The sequence below is a fragment of the Vicugna pacos genome, chromosome 35, assembly GCF_048564905.1.
Source record: "Vicugna pacos chromosome 35, VicPac4, whole genome shotgun sequence".
Lineage (NCBI taxonomy): Eukaryota > Metazoa > Chordata > Mammalia > Artiodactyla > Camelidae > Vicugna > Vicugna pacos.
Window position 1 is genome coordinate 15,515,612 of NC_133021.1, and position 24,937 is coordinate 15,540,548.

A 24,937-nucleotide genomic window follows, 5' to 3' on the forward strand; every position below is an offset into this window, starting at 1 on the left:
GGCTGGTACCAGCTGGGTTAGTATCTAAATACTGCTTAGCATGATCTTCAACCGAGAACAATAGATTTAAGCCAGCAGCAACAATCAAGAAAACCTGATCTTGAGATTTCCATTACAGTTTTATACAAAGTGAGACCTACCCCAGAGAAGCCATCCCTGATTCTGAAATATTCTAAAACCATAAAGGTTTCAGTAAAACATACTCTGAAGTTCAACTGATACATTTTACTTTGAATTATTCTTGAAGAGTTCATTCCCTGACTAAATTATCTCAACATAAAAACATAGCTCACTATACTAATCATACAATTTTTCTATCAAACCATCAATGTTAGTGTAATTTCTGTCCAGGAGTTCAAGTACCATTTTGCCATAACTTTCAATAATATTTCAATTACTGGATTAAAGAAATATTTTCAAATTAAAAGCCTGGCAGTCTGAGTTTACTGTAATAGAAAATGTTGTGTTTCATATACCAAAAAATGGTAATAGATTAAAAAAGCCAACAAATATTTAAGAGATTTATTAAAGCATCTTATCACAAAGGTGGAAACATACAAATTAGAAACATGCAACCATCATCTTCCACAGTCAAGTTAAAATGTTATATATTTTTTCCTATTTTCATAGTTGAAAACTCCAGATCTTATACTCAGCTCACTCATGCTGAATATTTAATTCATTCTTCCTGGAAGTATCCAGGGCAGCAAATAACCAAAATGCAAACTATTATACAAAGAAAGTGCGGAGTTAAAAAAGAAAATGTGTGGAGAGTACCCCTCCCCACCCCCCAGTCAAAGGCAAACAATGGCACTTTGCTCTTGCTTAACCTACGTTGTTTTCAACAACTATTTAAATGTAATATACTTAACAACAACAACGAACTCTGAATTCTAGCAGATGCCCAAAAAGCTTGTTAGTGTTTAAAAATAAATACTTAAACAAAGGAAAATGTACCTTATATCAAACAAGTCTGAAGAGACCTGTATTGCAGCATTCTGAAAATAAACAAGACAAAAAGCTGGTACAGGGTTTATTGACAAAGGCAGAATTTCTTCAGGCAGGTATGTAGGGTGGCGGTGGTTCTTTCTCAGGCATCTTCACTGCCATTTCATAGGCTGGCAAAACATACTGAAGAGAGAAAAAAATTATATTGAACTTAGTTCTCCTTTCAGATCCTATCTGAAATAATTTAGCTTTCAGATTTCATATCTCAAACAGGGGTATACAAACTCATGGAGAAGAGCTGAAGAAACTGTTAGCTAAGTACAGCTGACCCTTGAGCAATGTGGGAGTTAGGGGGTGCCGACCATCCACGGAGTTAAAAATCCACGTATAACTTACAGTCAGCCCTGCATATTTGAAGTACCACATCTGTGGATCCAACCATCTGTAGATCGCATAGTACTATAAGCATCTGCATATTAGCGGACACTCACAGTTCAGACCTGCGTTGTCTAAGGGTCAACTGCAGTTCCTGAGAGTAAAGCTAAAAACCTGTAACTTTATTTACATGCAGGTGACACATCTGATTCAAGACTGCTAGAGATGCATGGATGGAAGGACGGGGTGAGGGCAGACAAATTTTTGCTTCTGAACTGACCCTGACGCCACCAGGACACCTTGACAGGTGGTACCTGCCACCACCCTCCCCTTGCTCCAGTGTGACTGATAAAGCAGCAATGTCAAGTACATGTTAGGAACTGAGGATCTTGGATAAGGGCCCCTCTGTACCATGCTAAATGAAGCCTCCAATAAGTGGCTGGATCTTGAATTTCATCACAATCTGTAGTCCAAGCATCAGGTACTTGTATCATTTGCTCTAGGGTAAAAGGCACATCTACGTAGGAGGGTGGAACTTTAACCTAAGTGACTCCCATGTGACAGGCTGGCCCTACATGGGTCACATATAATCTACATGCTGGAAACCTGGGAAGACAGCATAGCAGCAACTAGAGGGCCCCGAGAGGTACCCACCGCACTCGTCTCCCCAAAGGAAATGCAGCCTCCCCTCTGCATCATGTGAATGTTTCTGAAAGCAACATATACTACAGCCAATGGTACCCTAACTTTAGAAGTTCCAGAAGCCAAGAGCCTGGCATTGCTCACACTGCTGTTCCCTGTCTGATCTCCCCACAAAAATGCAACTCTTGGAGACCACTTAGAAACCAAACCTAATGGCTGAACAGGACGAGATGAGGAGTGCACAGTGTCTCTAGCCCACATACCCAGGATTCCAACTAAGAGATGCTGAAACTGGTGGACTTAAGCTACCCATGCCTGAAACCACAGTTATGGCATCAAAGACAAAGTCAAGATCCAGATTCTTCTTCTGGGAATAATCAATAATGGTCAGTGAAGTTTAAATATATTAAAAGGTCATTCACCTGTGGAGGTGCTTCAAAGGCAGGGTACACAGCTATCTCTGGCATGTTTCTGTTGTTGATGTATGTGTAACAGTTCCAAACACAGTTGATTAGATAAGCCTAAAAGAATACAAACAAAATTTACATATGCTCGAAACTCGACAGATTACCTGCTCTAAAATTAAGGTGACTTTTAATGCTCTCCCCTATGTTTTCTCTATGGAGAAGGGAAGTGACATCCATCTGGACCTAACACAGGCGCTTTCTCTACTTGCTCTCACTTAAATGTCTCAAGTTTTATTATCACCGTTTTACAGAGAAACCAGAGTTGGCATTTCATTTCAGGTGTGGCAATCATTGTGCTACAGAAGAAGTTTTGTTTCTGGACCTTGGGAATTTCAACAGATTTTCAGTCCAAATCATGAGTCACATCCAAAAACATAATAGTGTTACACTTAGGAAGAATCCTGGCATTTCCAACCACTGCCTGGAAGGAAGATGGAGGACACTGCCTAAAAGCTATCTCTTGTACTATGTCAGAATAAACACTCACTCACTGTGAACTGGAAGGAGATAACCAACAAGAAGGTTGAGATGGACAGTGGTCACAGTCCAAAAGGCTCCCCAAATATTCAGTAAGCAACTCACCTTAAAAATGATGAACAAGGCAAAGAACACAAAAACAATGAACAGGAGACAGCTGGAGTCCAATGCCAGGAGGTCATCTTTATAGGGAAAATCAGGCTATAAAAAAGGGGGGCATGAGTAGGTGAAACAGAAAAGATTTTTAAAGCAGGGAAACAATTCTGTATACTACCATGAGGAGTAAATGTCATCAGACACCTGTCCAAACCTAAAGACTGGACAATACCAAAAATGACCCCGAATGTAAACTACGGATTTTGGGTGATAATGATGTGTCAATGCAGGTTCATCAATTACAGCAAACGTACCACTGTGGTTTAGGATGTGGCTAGTAGGGTGGGGGAAGGAGTATATGGGAACTCTCTGTACATTCTGTTCAATTTTGCTATGAACCTAAAACTGCTCTAAAAAACAGTTTATTAATTAAACATATACACACACTTATATTCAGCCATGGCACCTCCATTTTGCACTTTGTGATAACCTAGAACACATCTTAAGAATACCAAATTAATCCATGCACCTCATTTACTGTCACGGGACAGTCCTGGTTCATTATCACAGGTAAGATCTTCATGTCTTAGCTCCCCAAATACATGGTTTGCTCCTTGAAGAGAAGGAACTTATGTTCATATCTAAACCACTCACCAACAATTTGCCTAGAATAGAGTGAAGGGATATGGTAAGCACTCAAACATTTGCTACAGATGCTTGCAAAGACAGAAAGCTAAAACTCCAATGAGTGCCAAATGCAGCTGAATTATAATACTTTTCATATGCTCAAAACAAAAGCTGAACTACTTCTGAAGTTCTATGATATCTCTCTTTAGGGACTTTTTATACTGGATTATCCAAACGGTATGGTAAGAAGATATTCTATTTTCATCTTACTGGTTTCAACATGGTCGGTAAGAGTAGTAATAATAATTATTTTAAAACACTTTAAAAAATAGAGAGGACAGATTAATAAGAATAGTACCTAAGATGACTCCAAATTTCTATGTAAATATTTTACTTAAAAGAAAGAGTTTAATTAGCATACACACTTACTAATTGATCCAGATATTCCTTGATTCTTGGCAAATAAGTGAGAGAACTGATAGCAACCAGGCAACTGAGAACAAAGTCAAAAAGCCGATAGCAGAAGAACGGAATCAGCCAACCCACTTGATACTGAAGAGAAAAAGCAGAAACCACATGTATGAAATTACTAAGTATCACTCAGTAAAAGGTCGAATACTGAAAGTTGAAAACAGAATACTTACAGAAATTGCTCCATGTACCAGCACTGAACTGATTATAAACGTAAGAACAGAGACAGCAAAAAGAACATAGGCATTATCTAAGAAAACAAAAACCAAAATGTAAATAAGCTACTCATGTAACCAAAAAAGTAAACTCTTTATGACAAAATAATGTTTTAAATCTAGCTTAAAAAACTGAGTATTTTCAAGATTGGCTATGGAAAAAAAATCTAAGGCCAAGAGAGTAAAAAAAAAAATCTGCCTCAGCATCAACTAATACAGTTTGAGAAACTCACACCTTTGTTTCTCTTGTTAAATTGCCACAACTCACTGATGCTAATTTAGGATGGCACATGAGCCAGATACTCTGCTAGGGAGAAGGTCTCTGCCCAGAGTCTGAGAGTCTGAAGATGTGCAAATAGACAATTATAATCCAATGTGGCAAGGGCTACAACAGAAGCAGAAACAACTAGTTTTGCCTGTAAAATCTAGGAAAAAATATGAAAGAAATGACACAAGTTGGGTTTTGTGACATAAGAAGGGCTCAACCAGAGGGAAAGGCTGATATTTGCTTAAAAGACAGATATATTAAACACAGAATGCTACAGATGTCTCCTCTCGCTTTAGATAAAATAAATAATCTGAAATTCCAGGCTCTCCATTAATCCCTCCCCCTACCCCCACCCAATGCCGACATCCAGACTCCCGGCTCCACATCCTTTCACCCTAGCTTCTCTGCTACACACAGTCTATGTTCTTCTTTGCTCAACTCTTCCTCAGGCTGTTCCCTTTCTCTACATTAATCCAAGTTCACTAATTTTCTCAAAAAGCACCCATGTAACTTAATCAGTACTAAACCACACTTGATGAGTTTCTTAGTACAAATCTAAAATGGACTGTGACTCTGGATGGATATTAAGAACCTTTCAGGCACTAACAATGACGAATGAGTAGACTCAATGCTTAATGTTCACACTATTCACTAAATGTCATGTATCATCTTGTCACTTGGCAATTCAAACAGCATCACTGATTGGCAGTAAACTAAGAACAGCCCTCTTTAGATTTTCCTAGAGGATAGAGGATAGCTAAATGGTAAGGATTTAAAGGACTTCCCTGCTGCAGCATGCAAAATGGCACTCAAAGGGAAGAAATCAAATATAAACAAATATGAAATTAAACAGGACAGGTACTATCAAACGTGAAAGCAAAATTTATTATTCAAACAATCAGCTTTCTAGAATCTGCTACCAGAAGACTACGTATTTATTTCCATTTCTTAAAGTATGGAAATAATAGTTAAAGTGAAGTTCAAGGTCTTTCATTGGAGCAACAAATAGCAAAACAGAGGCGAGATGGGTGATGAGTGGGAAATACATATAATGCCTGGAGCCAGAGACACTCCAGTACTTGTGAACCAATAAAGCAAACAGAATATGAGGGGCTAGATGCCCGGATACGAGTCTCAGGTTTCCACCTACCCACCACCACATTCAGCATCTTCTCCGGGACGCCCCTAAGTCTTCATCCATCTCCAACGTGAATATAAATAAGGACACATTCATATTTGAAAAACAGCCTGCATATGCTGCAGAAGTAGTTCATATACACAAAGTGTCATTTCCTGTTTGGCTGATTCAAAATAACTAATCGTGAACCTCATTTTAAAAAATCAGTTATCAGGCCAATGACCAGAAATTAACTTACCTCTGTAACACTGGGTCTGTGGGAAACTCGGTTTCCAAAGAAATACCAACTACCGTACGGCCAGGAACTATGTATTTTTATATTCTCTCAATAACATGGCTTTGACAGAATTATAATCAACAAAAACATGATAATGAATACATCTGGTTTTCTCTGCAGCAGCGATAACACTCATGCAACAGGCAATAAACCTGTGACCTCTTCCCTGCAGCTCTGAAAGAACCAGTGCACAGACCTCCAAGAATCTCAATGACTGTAAGTCTTTTTCTGTGCCTCAGCTTGAGGAGAAACACACACGACAAGGGAAAATGCTGACATTAGCAGCTTCAGCACAATTTTATTTATTGTTCTATTTTGGTTAAAAAAAAAGATTACTCAGAAAAAAAAAATCAAATACTAGAAGGAATAGTTTCTATATGTTCTTGGTATTTCTGCTCTCAATTTGACAACAAAACCAAAGGATCAGACTATATTTGAAAAGACAACCAGGAGACTCATTTTAAAAAAACACAACTTTAAAAACACAATATGAACAACTATTAGTGTTATCACACTACAATATATGTAACTGATGGCCACAAAACTCTACCTGGCTCCTAGAAATAGGTTAGCCCTGTGGACAATGAATCATTTGACAATGAATCAAATTAGAAAAAAAAAACTTCATTAATAGATCAGAGATCAAAATGCAATGAACTGCAGAACTTTATGATAAAAGATAACCTAAAAATATTATAATGAAGATCCTGTAATATTACAAATATAACACATGTGAACTGGGAACATTTATCTGAAGTGAAATTTTTCTAAATAAGAAATTGTTTACCCTGAAAAGTCTGAAGGATAATTTTCTGTTCAAATATTAAATTCCTAACATAATTTTTAATATAAAATTAAACTTGTATTTTAAAGAAAGATAAATAATGAAAATACTGCTCTCAGGGAATTAAATAGGTTTAAAAGGTAATCCCCATAATGTTCTAGGAGTACCCTATTTTTAACTCCAAATGTCCAGTCTTCATCTAAATAACAGAAATATATTTAGAATTGGTACCCTGAGCAAAAGATATCACCAAATATTCAAATAATTCATATTTTATACTTGACTGTAAGATTTTGCTTCACAAGCAAATCTCCCATCCTCGGCTACACTAGTCAGCTGACCCCCAAACGCTCGGTCTTTGTAATTCCTTCTCTCCTTCCTCTCTCCACAGTACCCCACAGAAATCAATGACCAATGTACAATACATATTTCTCAAAAATCTTCTAGCAGTCCATTACTTTTCTGGCTATAAATGCTCAATTATAATTCTCAAAGTATCTTCGAAAAACCTAGGAAAACATTTTATGCCTCAGCAAATATAATAACAAACATAATTTAATCACTCCTCCCCTAAGTCACAAGTGTGTGCATAATTAGCAGGAGATGGTTTCAACTAAAGACATACCAGTCATTCTCTCAGATGAATAGTAATTGCCAATGACTTCATACTGAATGTTGACAGCTGGCATTGAGTTTGGACGCGTTACCTCCACAGTCAGCAAAATTCCCATCAACAGGTTGACCACCTGTGAAAGAAAACATTTTATCAATTACATTATTAACCAGGAAAGCGTCTTCAGAATAATCATAATCCCTAGACATCTTCCCCCAATGAACATTGTTTTACTTGAAGCAACAAAGACATGAAAAGGAGACTACCTATGAGATAAAGTAATACACAGCTATCACTTTAAGAATGGTTTAAAATAAATATTTCATAAAATTAAAGTATGAACTTGATACTGTCTCAGAGAAAAGATGTTTGATCCTATGTTAATACGACAGAATAAAAAGGCATACCAATTTAAGTTGAGAGATCATCACAAATTGTTCATGTCAGAGTCACGTATTTATTCATAACCCAATATCAGAATTTCTAGGTTTAAAGAAGCTATGGTTAGTCCAATATACTTATTTATCATATAAACATAATATCCATCAGCTAAGTATGTAATGATCCAGCAGATCAGCCAAAAGCCTCTCCACACTATCTCCTATCTAGTGATGGGGAAGTATTTCCTGTTAAGCTACCTTCAAATACTTTAAAGACTTTCCAAGATTTTGACCATGTCACTTAACTTTCACCTATTGGTCTTAATTCTACTGTTTGAGCTAGTTTGCTAGCCCTTCCGAATAAGTACTCCCCTAACACCTAAGGGCAGTCAACACATGCCTCCAAATACTATCTTTTCTAGAATAAACACTCAGGTACTTTAACCACTTTTCTAATTACATGTTTCCAGCTACCTCACTAGTTTCTCTTTGCTCTCCTCTATACACATGCTCCAGTTGTTCAACATATTATTTAAATGAGGGAAGATCAGTCCAGTCACAACACACCAGACCTCAGTTCCCATATGCTAGTTTAACAAATTTCAAGTAATACAGTCTGAAACTGTACTGGCTGCAGATGTTTTTTGCATGTCACCTATGAGTGACTCCATAAAACCCTTAATTCTTTTTCATATTTGATCCTGTTAGGCTACCACCTGTACCTATAGTTGGATTCAGAGGTGCAAGCATGAGCCCTTATATATATCTGCAATCAAATTTCATCTTAATAACATTCTTGCCTATCAAGATTTTCTCCATCTAGGAGATTCCTCAAAAAACTAAAAATAGACTTACCGTAAGATCCAGCAGTCCCACTCCTGGCATATATCAGGAGAGAACTCTAATTTGAGAAGATACATGCACCCCAATGTTCACAGCAGCACTATATACAATAGCCAAGACATGGAAAGAACTTAAATGTCCATCAACAGATGACTGGATAAAGAAGCCTGTGGTATATTTATACAATGGAATACTACTCAGCCATAAAAAAGAATAAAATAATGCCATTTGTAGCAACATGGATGGACCTAGAGATCATCATTCCAAGTGAAGTAAAGCCAGAAAGAAAAATACCATATGATATCACTTATATATGGACTCTAAAAAAAGTAAAAGGAAGACTCTAAATGAACTTATCTATGAAACAGAAACAGACTCACAGACATAGCAAAGAATCCTATGGTTACGGGGGGGAGGTAGGGTGTGGAAAGGGACAAATTGGGAGCTCCAGATTTGCAGATACTAACAATTATATGTAAAATAGGTAAACAAGTTTCTTCTGTATAACACGGGGAACTATATTCAATGTCTTATAGTAACCTATAATGAAAAAGAATATAGAAAGGAATATATGTATGCATATATATGACTGAAATATGCTGTACACCAGAAATTGACACATTGCAAACTGACTAAACTTCAATTAAAAAAAAATTCTCCATCTAGATTCTGACACCCTTCAGATTGACTCTCCCTCAGCTTCCTGCATTTGAAAACATGATGAGCATGTAATCAAGGTCTTCATCTAAGTCACTAGTAAGAGAACAGCCCTGAGGACAAATCTGCCAGAGGCTGTTCTCCTCCCATTAGTCAACAACCTTTGAACAAAAGTCCTTATCTGGTCCAGAAGAACATCTTGAGATTTTGCCAAACACCTTGCTGAAATCCCATCATGCTATCTGAATTTTCCTAGTCTACCAGGGTGTAATCCAGTCAAAAAGGAAATTATTTTATGCCTCTAGTTAGTGAATCCCGCAGTTAACCCAGGAGGCACCATTTGCTTTAAGTGCTCAAAACAACCCTGCTAATGATGTGATACAGAAATCTCACCTAGGACTGGAGGCTCCCCCATCTAAAGTTCACAGAATCTGTCTTCCTCCTCTTTGTGAAAATCTGAATATAGGATATTTTCAAGGGATATCTAAGGTTTATCAACACTATTTTAAACAATCTTTATTAAACAGCTCTCTCTAGTCCACCCTGAATGATTAAAAACAATTTACCAGTTGAAGGCATTTCACATTCTCTTAGACAAGCAGCCCAAGTTTTATCTTTCAATAAGATAAACAGTGTCACGATATCTAATTCAGAATCATCTGATATTTCTGAGAATATACTATAAATCAAGTATATTTACATATATACTTCACTTATTCTCACAGTAACCTTGTGAAATTAAATATTACTTAAGCCCTTTTGCACATGGGGAAACTAAAATTCAGCAAAGTGAAATAGCATGTGTTAAGTTCATTCACTGAGCTGTAGGAGGACAGAGCTAGCATACAAATCTGCTTCTTTTCAAGACATCCTGCTTCTTAGCACTACATAATTACTTATAACCATTCCTAAGCCACTCTTGTTTTGAGAGCTTTCCAAAAGAAGCCATTCTCTGAGGCTATAAAATGTTTATACTTTACTCTGTAAATAAATATATTCAGTAACATGCCTTTTTCCTTGCATTGCTCAAAGGCAAGGTCTTTTATCCTTCAATGCTTGAAAGGTCTTACAAGAGATAATCATATTTGCAAGGTGGCTCCCCAGTTGAAGGCTGATTTTTTTTTTAATGGCCCATCTTTACTGCAATGGATTTTGCACAGTGTATGTGGTGTATGAGTTAATATGATTAGGTGGATTATTGAACAATCAGATATATCTACTAAAATATTGTGTATGGAAATCAGTTTGAAATCAATTCAGCAAACTCTGCTAAGCATGATATAGTCATAGTTTAAAAGCTCTGCGCTGTACAGAAAACACACATGTCAAAAAAAAAAAAAAAACCATGCAAACTCAATTACTAAATAAAAGACGTGACACACCAAACTACTTAGGAGCTTAATTTTCCCTTATTTTTATCACACGTAGAATTTATAAAAATCTCTTTTCTTCTCTTCCATGGATAAGTCACAGACTCACCCACTATTATGTCTTCTAGTATTAGTGACACTTCAAATTTCATTTCGGAGTCATATCCCTGAATATTAAACAAATCATAGGTCTAATCAAAAGGACCAAGAAATGGTAAAATAAGTTCAGTGCTACTTCATTAAAAGCTCAATTTTTCAAATCTTCATTGAATTAATTATATTTCATTAGAACCCCAACTTACATTTTAAAGTACTAATCTGGAAAATCTATCCTTGAGATCTTAAAAGATTCATCACTGAACATCTATCCTGTGCTCATATATAGGCCCTATCCTACTTACTTTTGATTACAGTTGATATTTCTAAGTTCCATGTAGCATTTTTCAAAACATACATAAAATTAACTTTTTGGTCTTATAATGTAAAATTTCTCTAAAGAGAGCAACTAAGTACACACAACTCCAGAACACTTATTCCTGATTAATTTTTCAATTTTACTGCATTCAGGGATGAAAATTAATAAGAATATAATTAAAATAATGATCACTTCTAAACCTAGTAATATGGAAAGGTAGTGAATGCAGCAAGTACTCATATAAGTTACCAGCATGGGGAATGGACACACCAGTGTAGGAAAGGTACTATATATAGTGGATTAAACAGCATGGTTTGTGTTATTTTTGTAAGCCTTTTGCATACCTTATATAAGTTAAAAAATATCTGTTTGATTTCACTTGTTTCAAGGGAACAATATCAAATCTTTGAAAGCACTTACTGTCAGGAGAGTAATTTCTCTTTGCTTTCTCATTTGATTACCACACCCATCCCAGAAGATTCACTGAGGATCCGTCTTTATTTCTGTTTTTGTTTTTGTTTTAAATCATTACTCTTTAGTTTTCCCACAGCATATTTTCCCACAACTCAGTATCTCCTAAGACTATATAATTAGAGCAATGTTTTAGAACATACTGATAAAGGCCTCAGGAGACAAAGACTCTCATCAGATAAAGGTCAAAATTGATTATCTTTAAAATTTTGCTAAATGTACACTATACATGTATCTATAGTTGTTTACCATTATGTACAGTTACAAATGAGTTATTTCTACTATTTTTGGAGAATTCATTTAACTCAAGTATTTAATTGAATAAATGCTCTAATAAGTTACTACTATACACACTTCATAGAGGAAGGTATATCTTACTGTGGGGAAGAAAATTTTAAAAAGATAATCACACTAATGCGTAATTAGTGCTATTGAATAAGTACATACAAAAGGTATGCAGTAACTTTTCGAGGTACACAGGGAGGAAACCAGATCCCTCTGGCTGGGAAGCAAGGAACTTCACCAAGAAAACAATTGTGGAAAAAAAACTAAGTGGAATTGGCAAAATGGTTGCTACTAGCTGCAGCTGTGTAATGAGTAAATAAGAGATTTTTATACCATTTCATTATTTTTGCATATTTGAGATTTTTCTCAGAAAAGTTTTTAAAAAGTGACCTTAGAGAAGAGAATTTGGAGGAGCAGGAACAGTATATGCAAAGGCACTGAGGCAGAAAACATGTTTGAGGAAAGATACTTAACTCTGAAATATAAACAAGGTACACTTATTTAAAGGAGTCCACGATGAGGGCCGGAAAGGAACGCAGCTTGAGGAAGCCTGTCTTTGCTTCCTTCCTAGCTACCTAGCTTTTAGATTGTTTACGGTTGAGACGCTCATGAAAAATCAGCCATATATGAAATCTTTCCAAGACCTAAAATTATGATGACTTCTCAAAATGTCTTCTTGTTGGTACAGCATTACCATGAAGAAGGACAACCTTGCAGCAGACTTTTAAGCTCATTCAATTGTACAATAAACATTTGAACTTATACCACATAAGAAACTGCTGTTTTAAATCATCTGACTTCAGATTTTTCAATAATCGATAGAGAAAACAATTTACGACTGTCAGTTTAAACTGGAGCTTACACTGAAATTTCATATTACTTAAACCATATTAAGCCAGGACGGCTTCTTTCAAATCTAAACGCCAAAGGCTAACACTTCAGGGCTGGTGCATGTAATAGTTGGCTTTGGCTTCTCTGTGTCCTACTGCTCTATTTAATACCATACAATTAATCCTTTGATATACAGTGTGCAATCACCTTAACACTAGCTTAGAAGAAGCAGTTGCTAGAAAGCAATGACACTGTGTCAGATACAAAGTCATTGATACAGTGTCTGCACCCAGGAAGAGGGAGGACTACACCCCTCAGGTTCCAAACCCCACAGAGGCAATCTAAAAAGAACCATAAATTGTCTCCCACCTGGAAAAGAGGAGGAAGACTATTCTGATAAGTTTACTTGGAGAGGGAAGTGACATTCTACTTCACCCACTCCCGTATTATTTCTTTGCCTTAGTAAAGAAGCTTCTGGCAACAAAACTGCACTGCTTAGATAAGTCCTCTTTATGTCTTGGTGGTCTTGTTTTTTCTAAATGTTACATATGTCCCCAACTAGGCAGAAACTGTGTCTTTATATTGCTGTGATACTGAAGCCACAAGTTTGAAAGTCACTAGCAATATTGTAATCAACAAAACCAACAGCCTTTTCCAGTTCTTAATCCAATTTGAATCTGATACTGCTGATTATCTTCCCTTCCCCGACACTGTGCCATAAGTTTCATTTTCGTATCTGTGCCCCAAAGTTCTTTGTAATACCATCAACATCTTAAGGGCAAATACTATGTTCAAGACCAGAAATATCTGAGAGCCTCTGTGTGGCAGATAATAAGAACATAGAAGGTGAATAACACATGTCCCTGTGATTTATTCTTTTTGTATGTGCACCGTAGCTATTTACACTGTAGATGATCAATAAATCTCTTAAAATAGATTAACTGATTTAAGCAGCTTATAATGTTCTACTAAAGAGAAAAATCCATGCAAAGAAACAAGAGCTTTGCCATCTTTTTTAAAACTGTGAAACTAAAACATGGAAAAAGGGAGATAATGTGAAATGTTTTCACATCAAGTGCTTCCAGTGGGGAACAGATTTAAAACTCCCTGATCCCCATATTGGGAGAATAAATGCCCTTACAAAAGTTGTTTTCACTGCATTTTGAGTTTCACTGTTTATAACTCACACTTTTCCTTACAATTCCTTTCATTTTTAAGAGCCAAGCCCACAGCATCAAAAAAATCTGCCTTGGAAAGAAATACAGCCAATTACATTCAGATGGTTGAAATTTAGATGGTGCTTATTTTCTTCTTGAGGAGGAGTTAGAAATCCTTTGTTCCATGAATGGAGGGAAGGATCTGAAAACAGGAAGATTTAGTGGGCAGGCAAGAGTCCAAGGCTGCTGGACTCTATTTCTCAGTTAAGTAGGAGAGAAGGTCATCTTCTAGGGATGAAGGAGGCAGGCTTGAGTGACAGGTTTGAGGACCCTTAAGATTTGAATTATTCATTCAGGGGAGTGGAAGGCAGGGCTAAGTACAAACAAAAGAAATTGAAAACCCAGGCCTTTAGTAAAATGCAGAAGAAGTAAAAGTTGGAAATACAATGCTGCTATTGCCATGACCTGATCAATGTCCAGTATTATAAATCAGTTAAAATATATAAGGGGGGGTCTTTGTGTGGAAATGTGATACAGCAATAAAACGATGTTTCTAAATATAAAAGTACAGAAAATATTAAAAGAAACAAGCAAATAAGCCTACACATTCAAGTTTTGTTATTTTTGATGTACATTAATGAAGAAGACTGTAAAAAACAAAAGCAAAAACAAAAACAGCAGCATGGTACTCAGGAATAATGGAGTTCAGGTCCCCCGAGGGTGGGCCGTGAAACCTATCTGCCTAACTGAAGATGAGTCTTGTCTGGTGCTTGCCAAATGGTAATAATTTCGAGGCTGTGGGTCGGGAAGTAATGAAAACAGAGAAAGACAAAAAGAATGTCTCTGATAAAGCTCTTCCTTTTTGGCAGTTTGCAGGAGTTATAAGAAATTGCAGTATCACTAATGCCACAGCCTCCCCAATCAGAACTAAATCAAAAAAATTTTAATCACAAACTAATCAGCGAAAGTGGCCAAAACAATATGTCTGTCAAAACTTCTGTAAAGCCATCAAAACCTAAAACTACCTGAACAGAATCAGGTATTTACAAGTCACAAATTAGCTTCAATGTATATGGATACCGGAGACGGTGGTAAGACATCACAAAAAGTATTACTAGTGAACCACCAATCAAGAACACTGTCAACTTGGTTATGACATATAATTATATAAATCCTGGAACCTAGGGATGCTTATGTGGCCAAAACAGAATAGGCTCTCAGTAAAGTCCATAACAAAAAGGAATGGGTCTGATATGAAAAATGTCTCATGAGCAGGGGGAGAAATGCATTAGGAAAAGGCAGATCTATACATCCAGGCTCCTCCTCCCAGGCTTAAGTTCTCAGTAAATTTGCTAAATAAAACGTAATTCTCAACTTTTAAGTTGTATGTAGGAGGGGCCAGAATGATCCCCACTGTGCCGATGGGGGACTGGGGAGACCCTGAGAGGCAGGTGGCTTGTCCAGGGTGACAGCACTGTTGACGAGGGGTCTGAACCCAGCTGCGTCCTCAGAGCTGGCGCCCTGGCTGCAACCAGGCCTCCGCAGGGTTCTGGGGAGGGGGGCTGAGTTGGTGTCACTGTGTGCGGACATGGCACGGGGTGGGAGGTGAGCAGTCAGCAGCCCAGAGAGGCCCTTGGGGACCTCTGTGGAAGGAGGAAGCTTGGGGAAGGGGACCCCAGGAAGTGACCTCACTTCCCTGGCAATTAGAACCCAACAGAACTTATTACTGAGGTCACCAGGCACCCACTCTGTGGAGAAGCCCCTACTCAGCTCACCTGGCTGGGGAACTCAGCTCCACTCAGACATGTTCTGCTGTGTCCCAACACCCCGAGGCCGCGGCCCCCGGAAGGCCCGCAGCGAGGGGCTGGGCCAGCGGTGCCGGCGCTGGGTCAGCTCTCACCCCAGGCGCCTCTGGCCTTTTGGCCACAGGGACCCAAAGGTAACCCAGGGAGGCCTGGGGCAGGCCCGCCCAGGCCGGGCCACCACTCAGACCCCACCCGGGTATAGCCCCACATCCCCTTCTCCTTGCTGGTGGAGGTGGGCAGTCATGTTGGGCTTGGGGGAGGGGGGGTGCCCTGCCTCAAGCACGAGCAGCTCAGAGGCCTGGGGGGCCGGTCACGTCCGCACCCCGGGTCCCAGCTGGCGGGCTGGGCTGTGGCGAGCCGGGCAGGGCCCTGCTGCCCGAGTCGAAGCCCATGCCCTCTGGCTGTGTCTCTTCCCTCCCGGGTGGCCGTCCGAGCTGACCAAGGTCCCAGTCTGATCTGGCAGCAGAGGGTCGAGTGGGCAGAAACAGGAGTGGTCCTGGCCGGGCAGGGCTCTGAGACCTCCGGGCCGGGCCGGCTGCCGGTCACTGTCATTGCAGAGCCGGACACTGCAGGAGCCGCTGGATGACGACACCCACGCCGCCTCCCCGAGTGAGGGGCCGGTGCACGCTTCTCAGGGCCAGCACGAGCTCCGGGTGAGTCTGCACACGGGGGGGTCCCCGCCACCACGACGGCTTCCTCCCCAGAAACCGCCCAGGCGTCACGCCAGGGCCCTGCCCGCGGGTGACAGGCAGCTCAGCAGACCCGCCTCTGACCTGGAGCACCTCCCTGGGAGTCAGGCGGAGGACCAGGAGCCCACCGAGGCAGAGCCCGAAGGTGAGAAGGGCGGGGCTGGTGCATGTGCGTAGGTGAGGGAGGGCCTAGGGCTGGGCCACACAGGGAGGCGTCCCCAGAGGCTGCTGCTGGCACCAGAGCAAAGATTGGCCTCAGACCACCGGTCTAGAAGAATTCAGTCACAAAACACATCCTGTGGGCACTTGCTGGGTGGGAGCTGTCTGGAAAGCTCTGGGAAGATGTCTGTCCTTGAAGAGGCCCATGGAAAGGGAGGCACATGGGTAAAGCTTTCCTCTCTCACAGCATGAGCACCTCCACAAGACTGAAAGCTCTCTCCACTTCCAACAGTCACAGATCCAGAGCAGGCGGGGGCAGGGCAAGATGCCAGAGACCAAATCCAGGAACATCAGGATCCAGCAGGAGACCCCGAGCTCCCTCCTGCTGCTCCTGCAGCTTCTGCAGCTCCAGCAGCTAACGCTGCTCCTGAAGATCCTGCAGCTCCTGCCGCTCCAGTAGCTCCTGCTGCTCCTGAGGGATCCGCAGCTCCTGCTGCTTCCGAAGGCCCTGAAGATGCTGCACCTGCAGCTGGACCGCTGGGCCACGGAGAACCAGCTCAGGCGTCACCAGCCCCTGGGGCTGAGCCCCCTCTGTGCCCACCCACACCTTCTTCTTCAAAATCCCACCATGAATCCCCTCCCCCACCCGAACTTGACTTCCCTTCCCCTGCACTTGTTGGAGTTTGGCTTTTCTTCGCTTCCCTCTGTTTGTTTCAGATCGGTTATGTCATCCTTTATTTTTCTTTTTTAAGTTTCTTTTAATAAAACATAGACTTTGTCCCTCTGAAATTGTGCAACTCAGGAGCACTAGGTGCCTTCACGATGCTGTGCGACCTTCACTACCATGCAGGCTCACACTGTTCCTTTCTTCAAAGTAAAACCCTGGTTCCAGAGCACGCACTCCCCCGCCCCCTCCAGCCCCTGACAGCCCCGAGTCCACTTCCCCTCTGGGTGTCTTTACCTCTCCTGGGTCTTCCCTGTCAATGAAGCCACAGGAAAGGTGGCTTTGCGTGCCTGCCCACATGGCTTAAGCAGGGGCTGGTGGTGATTTGTTTTGTTTCCACTTGAAATAGCATTTTTACTATTTGAAAGGGAAATCCAGGTGGGCTAAAGATGTGATGTACAAAATGAAGCCCTTTCAGTAACTCTGTGCATAACCTCGGGGGAGGCACTGCTCTTCCCCCTGTGACACCACAGCCAGAAGACAGAAGGGAGATGCTTAGCTCTTCCTGGGGCCAAAGCAAAACCAAGCAAATCAAGAAACCAGCAAAAGCCCAGAAATAGAGCCGGAAAGACAAACCACGACCCGGAAGAAGCGTTCCTCAGAACCCAAGCTTGGAGAAAGGCTACACATCCGCGGGGCCCAAAAACCTCTCGAAACCCAGTTGCTCTAAACAAACAGAACACACACGGGCAGTTCCAACGAGAGGCAGAGCAGGTGGCCAGTGTGTGTTAGACGTGCTCGACCTCTCGGCTGAGGACACAGGCAGACGGACACACTGTGGAGACAGCACTTGTCACCATGACGCTGGCAGATCTTTAGCCTGGTGACAGCCAGCCCTGGTGGCAACGAGAGGAGGCAGAGGCCCCAGCAGATCCCCCGGAGGGACGAGAGAACAGACATTCCCCTCCAGGGAAACAGTGTGCAGGACGCATCAAAGGGCCACAGGCGCAGCCCTTCCCCAGCAGTGCTGATCCTTAGAGCTGACCCCACCAAAGTGCTCGCACAACTTGCAAGGAAGTTTTTTCTTCAGTAACATCAAAAGAATCAGTGTGTCATCAAGGCACTTTCAGAAGTGACCTGCCCTGAGCCCTAACAATATAAACATGTAAATACACAGATACGCACGTAAATGTATATGCACATACATCCAGGAAAAGAGACAGAGAGACTGAAACACAGAGAGGCAGAGGGAGAGAGAGAAACAGAGAGAGAGAGAGACAAGACAGGCGCTGAGAGACAGAGAGAGGGAGAAGGAACACTGGAGCTGGGAACGAGCGGAAGTCACGCCCATTTTCACACGCCACTCTGCATGTCAGGACCCGGTCCCAATGTCCATCCGCACTGCAGGGGAGGGTGTGGGGGGTCACACAAGGACACGTGACCAGAAGGCATAAAAGCAGAGAGCATTGTGGGGCAGCCCACCCCAGAGGCCGAGATGAGACACTGGGCCTGAATCTAAACATGACAGAATGACCCAGGAGGTGGTATGCCAGCGAGAACGAAGTCACAGTTAGGTTCAGTTTCTCCCCCCGCCCCCGCCCCCGCCCCGACAGGGAGCTGGGAAGCAGGCGGCGAGGGGAGTGACTTTCTCCGGACCCCAGGGCAGACCCCAGCCTGTGTGGGGTGTGCTCTGCGCTCCGCCAGCCCTCTGTGGGGCCCTCCCTTTGCTGAGTCTGCGCACGAGCTCCCTGTGATGCCAGCCCGCAGGGCTGACAGGTGCGGTAGGTGTTTGTGGCTCTGGAGACACGATGGCTTCCCCAGGAAGGAGGGGCCAGAATGATCCCCACTGTGCCGATGGGGGACTGGGGAGACCCTGAGAGGCAGGTGGCTTGTCCAGGGTGACAGCACTGTTGACGAGGGGTCTGAACCCAGCTGCGTCCTCAGAGCTGGCGCCCTGGCTGCATCCAGGCCTCCGCAGGGTTCTGGGGAGGGGGGCTGAGTTGGTGTCACTGTGTGCGGACATGGCACGGGGTGGGAGGTGAGCAGTCAGCAGCCCAGAGAGGCCCTTGGGGACCTCTGTGGAAGGAGGAAGCTTGGGGAAGGGGACCCCAGGAAGTGACCTCACTTCCCTGGCAATTAGAACCCAACAGAACTTATTACTGAGGTCACCAGGCACCCACTCTGTGGAGAAGCCCCTACTCAGCTCACCTGGCTGGGGAACTCGGCTCCACTCAGACATGTTCTGCTGTGTCCCAACACCCCGAGGCCGCGGCCCCCGGAAGGCCCGCAGCGAGGGGCTGGGCCAGCGGTGCCGGCGCTGGGTCAGCTCTCACCCCAGGCGCCTCTGGCCTTTTGGCCACAGGGACCCAAAGGTAACCCAGGGAGGCCTGGGGCAGGCCCGCCCAGGCCGGGCCACCACTCAGACCCCACCCGGGTATAGCCCCACATCCCCTTCTCCTTGCTGGTGGAGGTGGGCAGTCATGTTGGGCTTGGGGGAGGGGGGGGTGCCCTGCCTCAAGCACGAGCAGCTCAGAGGCCTGGGGGGCCGGTCACGTCCGCACCCCGGGTCCCAGCTGGCGGGCTGGGCTGTGGCGAGCCGGGCAGGGCCCTGCTGCCCGAGTCGAAGCCCATGCCCTCTGGCTGTGTCTCTTCCCTCCCGGGTGGCCGTCCGAGCTGACCAAGGTCCCAGTCTGATCTGGCAGCAGAGGGTCGAGTGGGCAGAAACAGGAGTGGTCCTGGCCGGGCAGGGCTCTGAGACCTCCGGGCCGGGCCGGCTGCCGGTCACTGTCATTGCAGAGCCGGACACTGCAGGAGCCGCTGGATGACGACACCCACGCCGCCTCCCCGAGTGAGGGGCCGGTGCACGCTTCTCAGGGCCAGCACGAGCTCCGGGTGAGTCTGCACACGGGGGGGTCCCCGCCACCACGACGGCTTCCTCCCCAGAAACCGCCCAGGCGTCACGCCAGGGCCCTGCCCGCGGGTGACAGGCAGCTCAGCAGACCCGCCTCTGACCTGGAGCACCTCCCTGGGAGTCAGGCGGAGGACCAGGAGCCCACCGAGGCAGAGCCCGAAGGTGAGAAGGGCGGGGCTGGTGCATGTGCGTAGGTGAGGGAGGGCCTAGGGCTGGGCCACACAGGGAGGCGTCCCCAGAGGCTGCTGCTGGCACCAGAGCAAAGATTGGCCTCAGACCACCGGTCTAGAAGAATTCAGTCACAAAATACATCCTGTGGGCACTTGCTGGGTGGGAGCTGTCTGGAAAGCTCTGGGAAGATGTCTGTCCTTGAAGAGGCCCATGGAAAGGGAGGCACATGGGTAAAGCTTTCCTCTCTCACAGCATGAGCACCTCCACAAGACTGAAAGCTCTCTCCACTTCCAACAGTCACAGATCCAGAGCAGGCGGGGGCAGGGCAAGATGCCAGAGACCAAAGCCAGGGCCATCAGGATCCAGCAGGAGACCCCGAGCTCCCTCCTGCTGCTCCTGCAGCTTCTGCAGCTCCAGCAGCTAACGCTGCTCCTGAAGATCCTGCAGCTCCTGCCGCTCCAGTAGCTCCTGCTGCTCCTGAGGGATCCGCAGCTCCTGCTACTGCTGAAGGTCCCGCAGCTCCGGCTGCTGCTGAAGGTCCCGCAGCTCCTGCTGCTTCCGAAGGCCCGGAAGATGCTGCACCTGCAGCTGGACCGCTGGGCCACGGAGAACCAGCTCAGGCGTCACCAGCCCCTGGGGCTGAGCCCCCTCTGTGCCCACCCACACCTTCTTCTTCAAAATCCCACCATGAATCCCCTCCCCCACCCGAACTTGACTTCCCTTCCCCTGCACTTGTTGGAGTTTGGCTTTTCTTCGCTTCCCTCTGTTTGTTTCAGATCGGTTATGTCATCCTTTATTTTTCTTTTTTAAGTTTCTTTTAATAAAACATAGACTTTGTCCCTCTGAAATTGTGCAACTCAGGAGCACTAGGTGCCTTCACGATGCTGTGCGACCTTCACTACCATGCAGGCTCACACTGTTCCTTTCTTCAAAGTAAAACCCTGGTTCCAGAGCACGCACTCCCCCGCCCCCTCCAGCCCCTGACAGCCCCGAGTCCACTTCCCCTCTGGGTGTCTTTACCTCTCCTGGGTCTTCCCTGTCAATGAAGCCACAGGAAAGGTGGCTTTGCGTGCCTGCCCACATGGCTTAAGCAGGGGCTGGTGGTGATTTGTTTTGTTTCCACTTGAAATAGCATTTTTACTATTTGAAAGGGAAATCCAGGTGGGCTAAAGATGTGATGTACAAAATGAAGCCCTTTCAGTAACTCTGTGCATAACCTCGGGGGAGGCACTGCTCTTCCCCCTGTGACACCACAGCCAGAAGACAGAAGGGAGATGCTTAGCTCTTCCTGGGGCCAAAGCAAAACCAAGCAAATCAAGAAACCAGCAAAAGCCCAGAAATAGAGCCGGAAAGACAAACCACGACCCGGAAGAAGCGTTCCTCAGAACCCAAGCTTGGAGAAAGGCTACACATCCGCGGGGCCCAAAAACCTCTCGAAACCCAGTTGCTCTAAACAAACAGAACACACACGGGCAGTTCCAACGAGAGGCAGAGCAGGTGGCCAGTGTGTGTTAGACGTGCTCGACCTCTCGGCTGAGGACACAGGCAGACGGACACACTGTGGAGACAGCACTTGTCACCATGACGCTGGCAGATCTTTAGCCTGGTGACAGCCAGCCCTGGTGGCAACGAGAGGAGGCAGAGGCCCCAGCAGATCCCCCGGAGGGACGAGAGAACAGACATTCCCCTCCAGGGAAACAGTGTGCAGGACGCATCAAAGGGCCACAGGCGCAGCCCTTCCCCAGCAGTGCTGATCCTTAGAGCTGACCCCACCAAAGTGCTCGCACAACTTGCAAGGAAGTTTTTTCTTCAGTAACATCAAAAGAATCAGTGTGTCATCAAGGCACTTTCAGAAGTGACCTGCCCTGAGCCCTAACAATATAAACATGTAAATACACAGATACGCACGTAAATGTATACGCACATACATCCAGGAAAAGAGACAGAGAGACTGAAACACAGAGAGGCAGAGGGAGAGAGAGAAACAGAGAGAGAGAGAGACAGAGAGAGACAAGACAGGCGCTGAGAGACAGAGAGAGGGAGAAGGAACACTGGAGCTGGGAACGAGCGGAAGTCACGCCCATTTTCACACGCCACTCTGCATGTCAGGACCCGGTCCCAATGTCCATCCGCACTGCAGGGGAGGGTGTGGGGGGTCACACAAGGACACGTGACCAGAAGGCATAAAAGCAGAGAGCATTGTGGGGCAGCCCACCCCAGAGGCCGAGATGAGACACTGGGCCTGAATCTAAACATGACAGAATGACCCAGGAGGTGGTATGCCAGCGAGAACGAAGTCACAGTTAGGTTCAGTTTCTCCCCCCGCCCCCGCCCCCGCCCCGACAGGGAGCTGGGAAGCAGGCGGCGAGGGGAGTGACTTTCTCCGGACCCCAGGGCAGACCCCAGCCTGTGTGGGGTGTGCTCTGCGCTCCGCCAGCCCTCTGTGGGGCCCTCCCTTTGCTGAGTCTGCGCACGAGCTCCCTGTGATGCCAGCCCGCAGGGCTGACAGGTGCGGTAGGTGTTTGTGGCTCTGGAGACACGATGGCTTCCCCAGGAAGGAGGGGCCAGAATGATCCCCACTGTGCCGATGGGGGACTGGGGAGACCCTGAGAGGCAGGTGGCTTGTCCAGGGTGACAGCACTGTTGACGAGGGGTCTGAACCCAGCTGCGTCCTCAGAGCTGGCGCCCTGGCTGCATCCAGGCCTCCGCAGGGTTCTGGGGAGGGGGGCTGAGTTGGTGTCACTGTGTGCGGACATGGCACGGGGTGGGAGGTGAGCAGTCAGCAGCCCAGAGAGGCCCTTGGGGACCTCTGTGGAAGGAGGAAGCTTGGGGAAGGGGACCCCAGGAAGTGACCTCACTTCCCTGGCAATTAGAACCCAACAGAACTTATTACTGAGGTCACCAGGCACCCACTCTGTGGAGAAGCCCCTACTCAGCTCACCTGGCTGGGGAACTCGGCTCCACTCAGACATGTTCTGCTGTGTCCCAACACCCCGAGGCCGCGGCCCCCGGAAGGCCCGCAGCGAGGGGCTGGGCCAGCGGTGCCGGCGCTGGGTCAGCTCTCACCCCAGGCGCCTCTGGCCTTTTGGCCACAGGGACCCAAAGGTAACCCAGGGAGGCCTGGGGCAGGCCCGCCCAGGCCGGGCCACCACTCAGACCCCACCCGGGTATAGCCCCACATCCCCTTCTCCTTGCTGGTGGAGGTGGGCAGTCATGTTGGGCTTGGGGGAGGGGGGGTGCCCTGCCTCAAGCACGAGCAGCTCAGAGGCCTGGGGGGCCGGTCACGTCCGCACCCCGGGTCCCAGCTGGCGGGCTGGGCTGTGGCGAGCCGGGCAGGGCCCTGCTGCCCGAGTCGAAGCCCATGCCCTCTGGCTGTGTCTCTTCCCTCCCGGGTGGCCGTCCGAGCTGACCAAGGTCCCAGTCTGATCTGGCAGCAGAGGGTCGAGTGGGCAGAAACAGGAGTGGTCCTGGCCGGGCAGGGCTCTGAGACCTCCGGGCCGGGCCGGCTGCCGGTCACTGTCATTGCAGAGCCGGACACTGCAGGAGCCGCTGGATGACGACACCCACGCCGCCTCCCCGAGTGAGGGGCCGGTGCACGCTTCTCAGGGCCAGCACGAGCTCCGGGTGAGTCTGCACACGGGGGGGTCCCCGCCACCACGACGGCTTCCTCCCCAGAAACCGCCCAGGCGTCACGCCAGGGCCCTGCCCGCGGGTGACAGGCAGCTCAGCAGACCCGCCTCTGACCTGGAGCACCTCCCTGGGAGTCAGGCGGAGGACCAGGAGCCCACCGAGGCAGAGCCCGAAGGTGAGAAGGGCGGGGCTGGTGCATGTGCGTAGGTGAGGGAGGGCCTAGGGCTGGGCCACACAGGGAGGCGTCCCCAGAGGCTGCTGCTGGCACCAGAGCAAAGATTGGCCTCAGACCACCGGTCTAGAAGAATTCAGTCACAAAATACATCCTGTGGGCACTTGCTGGGTGGGAGCTGTCTGGAAAGCTCTGGGAAGATGTCTGTCCTTGAAGAGGCCCATGGAAAGGGAGGCACATGGGTAAAGCTTTCCTCTCTCACAGCATGAGCACCTCCACAAGACTGAAAGCTCTCTCCACTTCCAACAGTCACAGATCCAGAGCAGGCGGGGGCAGGGCAAGATGCCAGAGACCAAAGCCAGGGCCATCAGGATCCAGCAGGAGACCCCGAGCTCCCTCCTGCTGCTCCTGCAGCTTCTGCAGCTCCAGCAGCTAACGCTGCTCCTGAAGATCCTGCAGCTCCTGCCGCTCCAGTAGCTCCTGCTGCTCCTGAGGGATCCGCAGCTCCTGCTACTGCTGAAGGTCCCGCAGCTCCGGCTGCTGCTGAAGGTCCCGCAGCTCCTGCTGCTTCCGAAGGCCCGGAAGATGCTGCACCTGCAGCTGGACCGCTGGGCCACGGAGAACCAGCTCAGGCGTCACCAGCCCCTGGGGCTGAGCCCCCTCTGTGCCCACCCACACCTTCTTCTTCAAAATCCCACCATGAATCCCCTCCCCCACCCGAACTTGACTTCCCTTCCCCTGCACTTGTTGGAGTTTGGCTTTTCTTCGCTTCCCTCTGTTTGTTTCAGATCGGTTATGTCATCCTTTATTTTTCTTTTTTAAGTTTCTTTTAATAAAACATAGACTTTGTCCCTCTGAAATTGTGCAACTCAGGAGCACTAGGTGCCTTCACGATGCTGTGCGACCTTCACTACCATGCAGGCTCACAC

At 46.0% G+C, this 24,937-nt stretch overlaps 1 protein-coding gene across 1 annotated transcript; it reads right to left on the reverse strand.

Annotated features, from left to right (window-relative positions):
- Window positions 1-508: 508 nt before the first annotated feature.
- LOC102532674 (lysosomal-associated transmembrane protein 4A-like) lies at window positions 509-7,528 on the reverse strand. The gene is made up of 6 exons (XM_015251771.3): window positions 7,411-7,528; window positions 4,277-4,353; window positions 4,062-4,184; window positions 3,015-3,110; window positions 2,388-2,486; window positions 509-1,131 (listed from the first exon to the last, which is right to left on the reverse strand). Exons 1-6 carry the CDS (start codon window positions 7,514-7,516, stop codon window positions 1,057-1,059), a joined length of 576 nt encoding a protein of 191 aa, XP_015107257.3. The 5' UTR covers window positions 7,517-7,528; the 3' UTR covers window positions 509-1,056.
- Between the last annotated feature and the right edge of the window lie 17,409 nt (window positions 7,529-24,937).

Excerpts from the sequence above, each read along its gene's own strand:
- LOC102532674 (XM_015251771.3), bottom strand. The coding sequence starts at position 7,516 with ATGGGAATTTTGCTGACTGTGGAGGTAACGCGTCCAAACTCAATGCCA. Across the intron at positions 4,354-7,410 it reads TTCATCTGAGAGAATGACTG|ATAATGCCTATGTTCTTTTT; the intron begins GTATGTCTTTAG and ends TTGTTTTCTTAG. Across the intron at positions 3,111-4,061 it reads AGGAATATCTGGATCAATTA|CCTGATTTTCCCTATAAAGA; the intron begins GTAAGTGTGTAT and ends CCTTTTTTATAG.